This window comes from Tarenaya hassleriana, unplaced genomic scaffold (assembly GCF_000463585.1).
Source record: "Tarenaya hassleriana unplaced genomic scaffold, ASM46358v1 Cleome11, whole genome shotgun sequence".
In the NCBI taxonomy this organism is placed as follows: domain Eukaryota; kingdom Viridiplantae; phylum Streptophyta; class Magnoliopsida; order Brassicales; family Cleomaceae; genus Tarenaya; species Tarenaya hassleriana.
Genome location: NW_010961290.1, coordinates 1,283,284 through 1,295,807, shown reverse-complemented (window position 1 = coordinate 1,295,807; position 12,524 = coordinate 1,283,284). Strand labels below are relative to the sequence as shown.

Genomic DNA, 12,524 nt, shown 5'->3' with positions numbered 1-12,524 from the left:
GCTCGTGTAGGGTTCTGACACATGAGCGAGACCAGAACGTCGTCGTCGGATGGATAAGAAGCAACCGGAGTCCGTATGCCGAACGTATCCGTGGAGACGGCTAAGTACGGAAAAGCCCCGTTTTCTGTGACGCACAACTTGTTAAATCTAACGCTCCAGCTTACGCCACGTCATAATATGGGTCCCTTTGTGGGCCCCATGTGTTTATATTTTTTTATTTTCCTGGAGCTTTCGGTTTGTTTTTTTTTTTTGGTTTCCGTCTCCTTCACACCATTTCGTTTGGAAGAACAAAAGATCTGAGGATCGATTGAGAGGGAGGGTGCGATGGCTTCGTGGAATTCGGTTCCGCTCGAAATCGCTTACGAAGTCGTAGGATGGATCGCGTTTGCTTCGTGGTCGATCAGTTTCTACCCGCAGCTGATTTTGAATTTTCGCCGGAAATGGTACCTTCGTTTTTTCGGGAGTTTCAGCGTTTTCCGATATCTGGGTCGTCAAAATTTTTGCTTTGGAATTTGAAGTTTCGATTTTGTCGGCGTGATTTTCCCCCCTGTTTCGTGGCAGTGTTGTTGGGTTGAACTTCGACTTCGTGCTGTTGAATTTGACCAAGCACTCCTCGTATATGATCTACAACGTCTGTCTCTACTTCAGCCCTGCTGTGCAAAAGCAGTACTTTGACAAGTACGGCTATGGGGAGGTCTCTCTCTCTCTCCCTGTCTCTGTAATTGATTCCGTAGCTGAAGCTCTGGTACTGTTCTTCGAACAATAAGTATCTGACGCAACCTATGTAGAGCTGAAGTGTTAGGTCTTGTGGTTTCTGCTAATTAGAATTACTTACATACTGGCTGAAGCAATGGTCTTGGAAAATCATTACAGATTAGACGTTTTCCTAAGTAAAAAAGAATTGGGAAAAATCAGGGTCACACTTGAAATTTTGATCATTGATAGCCGGATATGCTTAGATTGTCTCCTCCATCGGTTGTTTAAGCTGCTACTTTTAACTAATGAACTTAAATTAGAGCACTTCCCATGATCAAAAGATTTTTGCTTTTGAATTCAAGTCGGAGCTGATGAACTTGTATCAAAAGTGTATATTATTTTCGTTAAAGATGAGCATCTGTGTGATTACTAGTTCAGTGTCCCTTGGTGTTTCGATTTTCTTGACAGATAATTTACCTCCATGATTCATTCTCTCCATAATACTTGTGGAGTTGCTTAAAAGTAACTTGTCTGTTCAGATGATTTTGGCAGCCTTAAGATTGAGATGAACATTAGTGTAATTTAGACTAGTTTAGTTTTTTCCTAACAGCATATAAATCTACACAATATTTCTCCTGATTCTTGTATGGTTCAACGCCATCAGATGATACCCGTTGCTGCAAATGATGTTGCCTTCTCAGTCCATGCCGTTGTAATGACAGCTCTCACACTTTTCCAAATCGTTATTTATGAAGTGAGTGAGGAAGCTTTTTTTCTTCATCTGGATGTTTACTTTGTTTTTTTTTTGTATCTTGTAACCTGTGGCTTTGTCTGATGATATTTAGTGAATTTGCAGCGTGGACCTCAAAAAGTCTCCAAACTTGCTATTGCCATCGTGTCTGTTGTATGGGCAATTGCTGCTATCTGCCTCTTCATAGCATTACCAACCCATTCTTGGCTCTGGCTCATCTCGGTTTTCAAGTAAGTTTTTTCAAAGACTGCATTTCTCAGCCATGGCTTGTCTTCTCTGAACTGAAACTATCATATCCACTCTTTTACTTCCTCCTCAAATCCTTTCTGCTTAATAGTTTTGCATGGTCTGACTGGCTGTCGAGATCTTGAAACCGTGGCATAAAACCTTTGATTCACATGTAACAAGTCCTGAAGTTGGTTAACCAAAAAAGACAGGTGAATAAATGGGTGCATAAATAAGAGGATTGGATGAAGTAGAATGTATAATACCAGTGCCTCTCAGTCTTATTATAAGACTGGTTCATTCTTGTGTATCAGTCACTTATCAGGTGAAGTATTTATAAGCTATTGAGTGGCCACCTGTTCTGTTGAAATATTGATCAGATCTAATTTTCAGCTAAGATTGAAAGAGCAACCCTTACATGGGATTTGATCATAACACTCAGAATTTCTGATTTGTGGCGGATTGGAACTAGTGTCCTGTTGTCTATGGTTAACCGATACATCACATCATCATTTAGCTATTGCAACTCTGTTCTGTTCTTGATAGTGGGTCATATTTTTCTGTCTGCAGCCAGTTGACCCTAATCCTTTGTGGATTTTGGACTTATGTCAAAGTTTCATTACTGTTAGAAGTGGGCAATCCAGTTTATTAGGTTTTAATGTTTTGGTATGGTTTTCTGGTTGCAGCACGATTCAGGTCTTCATGACAGTCATCAAATATATTCCACAGGTCCGAATTGATTCTGGACATTTGTGTGTATTCTGGCTGCATATGTATATTACTCAGATCCTAATCTGTATTCTGTGAATGTGTATTCTTGTGAAACACAGGCCAGGATGAACTTCATCAGGAAAAGCACGGTTGGATTCAGCATAGGGAATATCCTTCTTGATTTTGTTGGGGGGCTTGCCAATTATCTGCAAATGGCTCTGCAATCTATCGACCAAAGTACATAAATCTCTTTCCTCTTTTTACAATCCCCATTCTTGGGAGTAACTTCAGAGTTTTCTCATACTGAATTCCCCCTTGCTATTTCAGATTCATGGGTGAATTTCTATGGAAATATTGGGAAGACTCTTCTGTCACTGGTGAGAATTCCGGGGCTCTTTTCTTTCGGTTCTTTCTCCTGCACCTCTTCTCTGTTTCTGATCCGAGGCTCCTCTTCTTTTTACCGCAGATATCCGTATTCTTCGACATCCTCTTCATGTGTCAACACTACATATTATATCCAGAAAAGAAATCATCCAAGTCTTCAGAGATCGTTCAAGATCCCACAGAACCTCTCGTAGTTGATTCTTCTCCAGAGAATGTTTAAGGACAAAAGCCAAAATCTTTCAGGTTCTTTCTTCTGCCCTCTTTAAGTCTCTTACTCTATAGCATCTTGGGTTAAATATATACAAAATGTTGTACTACAGGATCGTGTCTGCGTCTATGTAAGAACCAGTTCTGGACAAACTCTTGTGTGATGTTAGTTTACATTGAACTCTGCCCTCTTTCGTTTCTGGATAAGGGGAATTTATATGTTTTTTTTCCTATGATATAATGGGTGATGTGTAAAGACTCGATCTTTTTTTTTCTTTTACTTGTAAGAAAAAGGAGTTTCATTTCTCAATTACTTGGTCCGGTCAGGACAACTCACTGACTTGGCCCATAAGCATGTTGTTTTGACTTGGACCATTACTTATTCTGCAAGTATATTCCGCCATTGGAGCTCTTATTATATTAACGAGCAACCTCCATCATTATGTCTTCCAAACTGTTCCTTTTTTCTCTTTGTAAATCCTTGAGCTCACGAATCGACGGCTGAGATGAAGCGGGAGGGACGGCAACACGGTATGGTGAGGACCTACCGGATTCTGCCTCCGCCTCTCAATCCACGGCCGGGGTTGACACCGGTCAACTCGTTGACTTCGCCCCCCACGGCTGGGTTATTCACCAAAGTGCCATCCAAGCCGACCAACCACTCCAAGTTCACCGGAAAATGTGGTCAGGCGAGGTGTCTCGATTGCCACTTGCACCCGACGACCAAGGCCAAGGTCAAGACCAAGGGCGAAACAAAGCTGAGGTCTTACGATTTCGCCTCCACCTACAAGCTGCTGACGTGGCGGGTTGCCGGCGGGCGGTCCGGTTCGAAGTTTTCCGGGGTGTCAGCCACCGGAATCCTTGATCTCATGTCGGAAGACAAGTACGGGGAGGATTATGATAACGATAACGATTACGACTGCGAAGAAGCAGAAGAAGAAACGAAGATTAACGGTGATGGTGGTGAAAATGATTACGACAACGAAGATGATGGGGCCCATGATGATGGTGATGGTGATGGCGATAACGATAACGAGCAGATGAGAGATTATGATGTGGGTGTAGTGATTGGTCATGTGGAAGATACTGAAGAAGAAGATGAAGGTTGGTGTTTGGTTGAAGAAATGATGATTGTTGATCTGTAAGTTCCCATCTCGTCCAATGATTCCTTGTGTGCATGTTCTGCTTTTCTTTTTTTCAATAATTCATTACTCTGAATCTGTAATCATCAATTGAATAAAATTGGATTATATTTATATGACATCATGCCGACAGGTTCGTTAAATGTTTGCCATCAACTATGATTGTTTCATGTAAAGCTTCCAACTTTTCCCCTGCAACTAAACCACTTCTGGAATCATATATCAAGAGAATGGATGCAGCCACAAAACTGTAATCCATTTTAGCACAATGGCATCAGACATGAGACAAAACAGAGGAAACCCATGAAACAGAGAAACGCAACTCCAAGACTTCTTCACTGAACATGGAGAGAGAGAGAGAGAGAGAGAGAAACAAATTCGTATAAACGAAAGCAACAACTTTCACTACGCACGTTTCCTAAAGCACACAGACTCTCTGGTGAAGATCAAATCGGTGCCTGCCTTTCCCCTACGTACAAGTTTTATCCCTAACCCGAGACAGTGACAGATTGTTCTTTACTTGACAGAAAACGAGTTCTTGGGCATTTTCAAAGCGGTTCTGTTCTACTAGCAGAAGCCTTTCAGAGCTTCTTTCCCCGTGATTTGCCCTTGACCTGAAAAACAACATGTCTTTTAGAACAGAACCCAAGATTTGCAGAAGCAAAGGGCATGTCTTTTTCTCTTTCGATTCTGGCGATGCAGGCTCTCAAGAACAGTGACATGGTTTGAAAGAAAGACAAGTTTACCTTTCTTTGTGTTTCTGTTTCTCCGAGTGCTTGAGGCTTGAAGCAGAGACACAGGGACCGTTTCTTCGGTTTCTTCCCCTGCTTTCTTCCCTGGAAAACAGGACACGAAACAAGAACTCATGTCCAAGAACTCGTTTTACTTCAGGACAAGAAACAGGAAAAAAGGAAATGAAGGGCAATGAATTACCTTTCTCCTTGTCGCGTTCTGATCTTGAGTTTTAGATTTTGTCATGAAACAGCTGCTCAACGAGAAATGGTGTAATCAGTACGACCAAAATCAATTCGATGCAAATTATAATAACAAGAGAAACAGATCTGTCCGTCTTACTTCAGGAAACTGAATCTCCGGCGAACTGGTCTTTCATCTTTCTTCGGATAAATATGATCTTCCATTCTTTCACTGCAATTTACGTTATCGAACATGAGAGATCGATCGATGTTCTCGAAGAAAAAGATTAATGGTGGAGAGATTTTCATGAAAACTTCACGATCCCTTTTACCTTGGATTCTCTGAAAATGAACTCTTTTTCGCTGCATCTGAGGTTCTTGGAAGGGGCGAAACCTCAACAGACACTCTCCAACCAGGCGAGTTCTTGGTTACTGATATTCTACCTTCGACTTTATCTTCAACAGACCCATCCTCGTTTCCAATCGAGCTATTTCTCTTCCGTTGATTATCCACATCAGGCACCATAACATCATCTGAGGCATTGTTATCATCTGGAACAACGGGCGTATGGAACAAATTCTCAGCAGCAGAATCTTTTTCCGAAACCGCAGCATCAGACTGAACGCTCTTTTTCCCGGGTGGTTCATTTTTCTCGGTACTCAACAACCCTGACCCCTCGGTGCTTGTGACTGATCCGATTTCAGTAGTATTCTGCTTGGTGGATTCTGATTGTTGATCAGGCGATTCATTTGTGGCCGAGGCCGTAGCTTTTTTGGCATCGGCTATTCTCTTGTAGTGAGCCTCGAAGAAAGCTTTTTTCTGGGCGACGGAACCTGGACGTGAGTATTTCTCGGCCTCTTCAACGTATTTCTTGTGTGAGAAACTTGACCATTTACCCCATTCGAGAGATTCTGTCGTGAATCTGCCAAAGGAGATTGACTGGCTAAGCGCATGGAGCGGGTTATCCTGCAAATCAACCACGAAAAAATAACATCTTTATGATCAAAATCGAACTGTTAGGGTCAAATCCTTTACTAGGATTCTGCTAAATTCAGCAACTTTCCATTGGATCAAAGGAGAGAGAATTGCAATGAAGGATTCACAAGAACATGTCAAAGGGTTTCACCAGCATCTCTGCACTAGTGTCTGCAACTAATCTGCTCTCTCTTTCTGATAAGCCTTGTGAATTTTCTGTTTGGTTCCCGGGAAAATCGGGGGCCTGAACAAAAACAGCCTTCTTCTGATTAAATCCGACTGTGGTAATCAAAATCATCAGCTAGAAAGTCAAACCAAATTCGGCAACGTTTTGGTGAACCAATGGCGAAAACTTATTCTAGGGCAAATCACAAAGAAAATCCATAAGCAATCGTCTAGGGTTTCACCAACTTCTCTACGCTATTTCCTGCGACAAATCTGCTCTCTCTTTGACATAAAGCGATATAAAGCCTTGTTCAAAGCTTTCTGTTTGGTTCCCGGGAAAATCGAAGCCGAGAGAGGAACTTCAACACAAAATCAGAGATTTTGAGAGGAAATACATCGACGAGCTATCCAAACTAACCCTAAAGGTAAAATTTTTCTTCCCCCCCGACATGGACCCAAAGCTTCTCCAGCTCGAAAGCCATCAAAAGTTTTTTTCCCCGGAAAATTTAGCAACTTTAAGATTCAGACATGAGAAAAGGATGTAAATTAGGGAACATTAATTACAGAACAATGAACAAACCTCATGGGGTTCATGGGAAATAGATGCTGCCGTGTAAGAAAACGAATGAACCAAATAGGCAGATTCCCCCATGCTTCAGAGCGGAATTTTCCTCCGATTTCGAGATTTTCCCAGCTCCAGAATCCTGTATCTCTCTCGTCAGCCAAACGGCTAGGATTCGAATTCAAATACGTGAGCTTAATTTTCTTTCCTCTAGTCGTTGAAAAAGGAACTGGAGTTTTCTCTCAAGCCAAACACATGTTGGGAAAGATCTGCAGAATCTGCTTTAGATCTGGGTCCCACACAAGATCTGGGTCCCACACAAGGGATAAAATCAAACCCCAAAAAAAAATATAAAAAGAAAAAATTCAAAAACTTTCGAGGATGGAGATCGTGATTTTAAGACATAAATCCAACAAGAAGAATGGATTTTGTGTTTGGTCGTTGGAATGAAGTGGTTGAGAGCTGAAGCAAATTGGAAATTCTCTGGTGGTAATGTTTATAATCCGATAAAATCGGTACCGAATTCGAGTCATTATTATACGAACGTGCTACTAAGCTATTTTTGCAACTTTTTTTTTATTATATAAAAGGGAAAAATAAAAAGGAGGATAATTTTTTTCTCCAAAAAAAAAATGATAGAAATTTTGCCCAAATTGTGCTCCAATATGATGTATATATCGTACATAGAATTCATGGGTTTCACGTTACTTGCACCAAAATAGGAGAGACTATATTCCACAAATTAGATATTTAAATATTTTGGTTTTGGATGATAAAATATGGTATTTATAGATGTTTAGATTAGGATATAGTTCTTGTCAATTCGGATTTCTTTTTTTTTTTTATAGATTTTATAATCTTAACATTTTCCCGTATTTCACCATGAAAAAATTGGGCAAAACAAGAAAATTTATCGGAATAAAAAAAAATCAACATAAAAAAGAATATATTTATGCTAATGATGAAAAGAACCCCCTTTTTATTTTTAAATCACAAACTGTTTTACAAAAGTCGTTTAGGAGATGAGTAGGTAAACACTGATGGCCAATCTATATATATAAAAGCTTAGGCATAATTTTACTTTTGTCATATAAAATAAAATTATTGAGCTGTCTTCCGCATTAAATATTATAAATTCGTTAGAATATTATATTATTGGTTCGCTTTTTATAATGTGGTGATGGGATAAGGATTGGTTGAAGGATCGACGTTGAGTTCTTTGTGTTTGTATTGTTTCTTTTTTTTGTCCCACCAACGAGACATCTTTGGATTGCAAGTTATGTCTGTAGCCGTTTGGTATAAGCACCCCATCTCACCTTACCAATACAATACCATCCAATTATAAAAAGATTAACTATATAAATTTAGATTAGGACAAAATCTAATAATGTATTTTATATTTGAATTAATAGAATTCAAATGGTATATAAAAAAAATATCAGAGAAAATCGAATAAAAATATGCTTTCTGAATGAACATTTTTAATAAAAATCGAATAAAACTAAAAGCTAATATACTATAAATTTTAAAATTTAAAATATATTGTTTTACGGCCGGTTAAGGTTTTGTGAAAGTTTTGCCGGCTTAATTCAGCCATTTAATTACTTAACCGGCCTGAACAGAAAAAGGACTTTTACAACGGGCCCACTTTTATTTTATTTTTTTCATAAAAAAGGTTCCGTTTTATTACAGTATTGCCATTACTGGAATCCTCTCTTCAAGGCATGTGGGCAAAGCCCAGGTTTGGTCAGTTTGGAGAAGAAACTGGATATAGAGATCCAATAATATTATATATACTCGAATTTATTAGATATGGCCCATAATATTAAAGCCCTACTAATATTATCATTTAAGCAGATATCAAATGGGCCCATGAATAATCTCAGCCCAATAAGAGTAATATCGGCCCGATAAGGAACTAGCCGTTGCGCGTCCTTGTCGATTCAAAAATATACCTGACCGTTGCACCAAATATTCTCCCAAAACTTTCTCAGGAACCAAACGGAGCGCAAGAATGGTGATCGAAGGGGCGCCAAGAGTCACCAACAGCCCTGGAGATGGAACGAAGGGAGAGATTTCTGGGGAGATCGGCCAGGACTCGGAGATTTTCTTCAGCCCCGGATTCAAATCGGTGGCGGAAATGGCCGGTTGGGACGAGGAGGCTCTCCTCATCGCCAGCCTTGTCGTCGAGGACACGCCCGAGCAAATCTCTTCCAAGTACAAGAGACGATCTGATTTTCTGTTCAACACCCCAACGTCTTCTGGATCGAGAAGGTACCGATTCGATTTTCTTTAGGGTTTCTTTCTTCAGATTTCAGTAACGGTGAATCGGTATCCCAAAATCTTATGTGTTGTTGGGATTTTTGGATTTAATGGGGATTTGTTTTTTTTGTTGTTACAGAAAACGGAGAGTTAAGAAAAGCCCTGTTCCCATTCCAGTTGTTGATCTCGATGAAGAAGTAACCAAAAACGAAGGTAATTAATTATGTTCCTGGTCTTTTGCTACTCCTCCAACGCTGGAACCTACACCTTAAAGTTCGGTTTATCGCAGAACTGTAACATCTTGTTTATAAACTTGTTACATCGTATGTCGGGTTTTGTGTTGGCATTTGCAACTTTTCAACTTTATGTTTGTCAAGGCGCCATTATCGTCTATGTCTCACAAAATGCAAAGTATTGACAACCAAAAAACCAAAATGGTATTGAACTTTCTGTGATGGGAAATCTGCAGAGAACGGCAAAAAGGTCCGAGTGACAAAATCGGAGACACAGGAAGAGAAAAGGGTGAGAGAGGATGAGAAGTTGTCTGAGCAGAAGCCTTCAAGTGTAGCAGCCGTAAACGACGTTGTACTTCCGTGCATAGATAAGCTACGAGAAGAACTATCTTGCGCTGTGAGGATCTATCTAATCTTGTGATTGATATGTTGTTTACAAGTATTCGTTTAGGTTTTGAATTCTTGATATGTTTCACAGATTTGCTTGGATATTTGCTTTGAACCGAGTACCACAACTTGCGGACACAGGTAAGTAAACTATTACATCAAGGAATCATTCATATGAACTTCAATGACAAGACTGAATTAGCTAAGTTTCTGTTGTTGGGTTTGGTCTGTAGCTTCTGCCAGAAGTGTTTGAGATCTTCAGCAGATAAATGTGGCAGAAGATGCCCTAAATGCCGGCAACTGATGAGGTAAACAATAAACATTTCTCTTCAATCCAGCCAGATAGAATCATTGATTCTTTAATGCAATGATTCCACAGTTGTAAATTTTAAAATGTACTGATCTCCAGTGAGGTTTTTATTAATAGGAAAATGTTTTTCTATTATAGATAATGAGAAGAATACATCATAATATATAGCAAAATATAATAGAATATTCTAGACATAATATTTAGGGTAAATCATAACAATATTAATGATAATATTCTAAGAATAATATCTTCCTATATACCCCCTCAAGATGAATCATCTATGATGAATTCAATCTTGTTACATAAAAACTGAAAACTGAAATTGTGATCGTATTAAACGAATCATCTTCCATGTGGCGGGGTAGTCCATACTTGAGTTGGTGTTGTTTGATAACGTTTGAAGAGCTTGAGAGTTGTATTCTCAGAGGCTGATGTGGCACGGATGTGCGGCGCATATGCGCGAGTTGGGTTGCGCGACAATGAGGTCGCAGCGCAAAAAAAATTGCGGTGTGTATAGCGGCTAGGCCGGAGAAAAGAAGGAAAAAAAGGGCGCAAAAGCGCGACGCATAATGCGTGATAGTCTAGCAGTGGGACAAGAGAATAAAATAAAAATAAGTGACGTAAATACGTGGATCGACGATCGGAGTTTTTCAATCGAAAGAGGCTAATAGCCATGTTTAAAGAGCTCACAACGGCTAGGGTTGACATCGATAAACGAACGTCGTTAGAAAAAAAAAAGTAGCACATCGGCTAAGGTTGACGTCGATAAACGAACATCATCGTAAAAAAAATAGCACATCGGCTAGGGTTGACGGTGATGAACACCGCCGTCGGGGAAAAAAAAAAGGCAAAATAAATTTAAAACGATACTCAAGGCGATGATACTATTGGATTTAGTATATCGTTGTCATCTTGATCGTCGCTTTCGGATTCGACCAACATCGTTGATGAGAAGAGAAAAAAAAATTAGAGCAAAAACCGAGGCTCTGATACCATAATAGGAAAATGTTTTTCTATTATAGATAATGAGAAGAATACATCATAATATATAGCAAAATATAATAGAATATTCTAGACATAATATTTAGGGTAAATCATAACAATATTAATGATAATATTCTAAGAATAATATCTTCCTATATTTATCGTCTTTAATGTAAATTTCGAACCTTTCTTCAATGGGTATGAACGGACGAAATTGTTAGCCCTAAATAAAAAAGTGTTGTGCCACTCACTCCATTTTCTACATGCAGCAATGGAAGATCATGGACAGTCAACACGGTCTTGTGGAACACGATACAGCTTCTGTTCCCGCAAGAAGTCGAAGCAAGGCGAGCCACAGGAGCTGGTGATTTGAGCTGCAAGAAAACGCCGAGCCCTAGGAACCCTAATTCTTCGCGGCCAAGAAACCGGAACCCGGAAAGGTTTGAAAGAGAGGACCTTTCGAGACTGGTAGTAACACCCGAGGCAAGGGGGAGAGAAAGAAGAAGAGGGGGGGAGGGGAGGCCCAGACAAGACGCTGACGCAGCGTTGGCGTTGCGGTTGCAGCGGCAGGAATTCGCGGCTGCGTTTGGTGACCACCCAAGGAGGACTGCGTCTCTGTCGCTTGCCAGAGCCAACCTCCGAGCTATGGCTTCTAGAGCTGTTCAGACGCAGCAGCGTAGGAGAGGGCAATGATGGTAGATGATGACAATCATTATTATCATCATCAATTCATCATCATCATCATTGTTATCATCATCGGGCTCGATGATTGAATCAGATCCAGAATGTGTTTTGTTTGCCACATGGGTTTTAAAATCATTGAAATCGTTGTGTTGTACCAATCATGCAGAACATTATATAAATTTCTACGTTTTTTTTTTGGCACCGATGAGCAATCTGCATGGTTTATTCCTTGTCATTGAAGATGCCCAACGAATAAATGAATTTACATTAAAAGAATTATTTATTCTTCTAAATAATTTTGGATAGATATCTAAAAATCAACATATATATATATATATATATATGTATATAATATGATGCATTTTTATATGCGTTAACTTAGTCGTACAGTTGTACTGCGAAAGCTGTACAGTACAGATTATAGATGATTGATTCGGGTTGACCATAGACATTTAATTTGGCTCCACGACCTTTGTTTACAAATTCGATCAATTTATGATCCAATTTCTAATCTAACATTCTATATTTTCAACTACAGAGGATTCTATAAAAAAAAATCATATTAGCTGGAAAATTTCAAAGAAGGTTACAATTATTTTCTATTTCGATCAATGATTAGTAGAAATTAAAATTTAATCATGAATTATTTGCTTAATCAAGCCGCCCAAATAAATAAAAAGAATTCACGATTATTATATTAGTATTGTTTCTTCGTTAGTCTTCTATATAAACCTGAAGGATTTCAGAATTCAAATCTCACAAACCAAAGCACCTTTGTCTCTTCTCATTCATCGTAATCAGACAAAACCAGCGTTTGCGTTTGCGTTTTCAACCTTGGTTGGCGATGAGGAAGGCCTTTGTCCAAGTCGCTGTGGCTTGTCTGATCGCGTCGGTGATGGCGACGGCGGTCCTGGCCCACGAGGGGCACCAC

The 12,524-nt window shown here is 39.6% G+C and overlaps 4 protein-coding genes across 6 annotated transcripts; 3 read left to right on the top strand and 1 right to left on the bottom strand.

The window, feature by feature from the left end:
* The first annotated feature begins 228 nt into the window (after positions 1-228).
* On the top strand, positions 229-3,249 carry LOC104805353 (cystinosin homolog). 2 transcript variants are annotated; one of them, XM_010529896.2, is made up of 9 exons: positions 229-443; positions 562-694; positions 1,361-1,450; positions 1,553-1,677; positions 2,359-2,401; positions 2,503-2,620; positions 2,711-2,760; positions 2,850-3,010; positions 3,088-3,249. In XM_010529896.2, exons 1-8 carry the CDS (start codon positions 325-327, stop codon positions 2,985-2,987), a joined length of 816 nt encoding a protein of 271 aa, XP_010528198.1. In that variant the 5' UTR covers positions 229-324; the 3' UTR covers positions 2,988-3,010; positions 3,088-3,249. The 2 variants fall into 2 exon arrangements, with proteins under 2 accessions (XP_010528198.1, XP_010528197.1); XM_010529895.2 differs by having other exon boundaries at positions 232-443; positions 2,850-3,249.
* Positions 3,250-3,434: 185 nt separating this feature from the next.
* LOC104805351 lies at positions 3,435-4,237 on the top strand. The gene has a single exon (XM_010529894.2). It carries the CDS (start codon positions 3,481-3,483, stop codon positions 4,117-4,119), a length of 639 nt encoding a protein of 212 aa, XP_010528196.1. The 5' UTR covers positions 3,435-3,480; the 3' UTR covers positions 4,120-4,237.
* Positions 4,238-4,351: 114 nt separating this feature from the next.
* Positions 4,352-7,139, bottom strand: LOC104805350 (protein WVD2-like 7). 2 transcript variants are annotated; one of them, XM_010529891.2, is made up of 7 exons: positions 6,752-7,139; positions 6,158-6,250; positions 5,363-5,997; positions 5,191-5,262; positions 5,050-5,101; positions 4,863-4,952; positions 4,352-4,730 (listed from the first exon to the last, which is right to left on the bottom strand). In XM_010529891.2, exons 1-7 carry the CDS (start codon positions 6,821-6,823, stop codon positions 4,698-4,700), a joined length of 1,047 nt encoding a protein of 348 aa, XP_010528193.1. In that variant the 5' UTR covers positions 6,824-7,139; the 3' UTR covers positions 4,352-4,697. The 2 variants fall into 2 exon arrangements, with proteins under 2 accessions (XP_010528193.1, XP_010528194.1); XM_010529892.2 differs by lacking the exon at positions 6,158-6,250 and having other exon boundaries at positions 6,752-7,134.
* A 1,573-nt stretch (positions 7,140-8,712) lies between these two features.
* LOC104805349 lies at positions 8,713-11,796 on the top strand. Its single transcript, XM_010529890.2, has 6 exons — positions 8,713-9,007; positions 9,135-9,208; positions 9,465-9,625; positions 9,707-9,756; positions 9,849-9,923; positions 11,179-11,796. The coding sequence occupies exons 1-6, from the start codon at positions 8,748-8,750 to the stop codon at positions 11,600-11,602; spliced, it is 1,044 nt and encodes a 347-aa protein (XP_010528192.1). The 5' UTR covers positions 8,713-8,747; the 3' UTR covers positions 11,603-11,796.
* Positions 11,797-12,524: the final 728 nt, after the last annotated feature.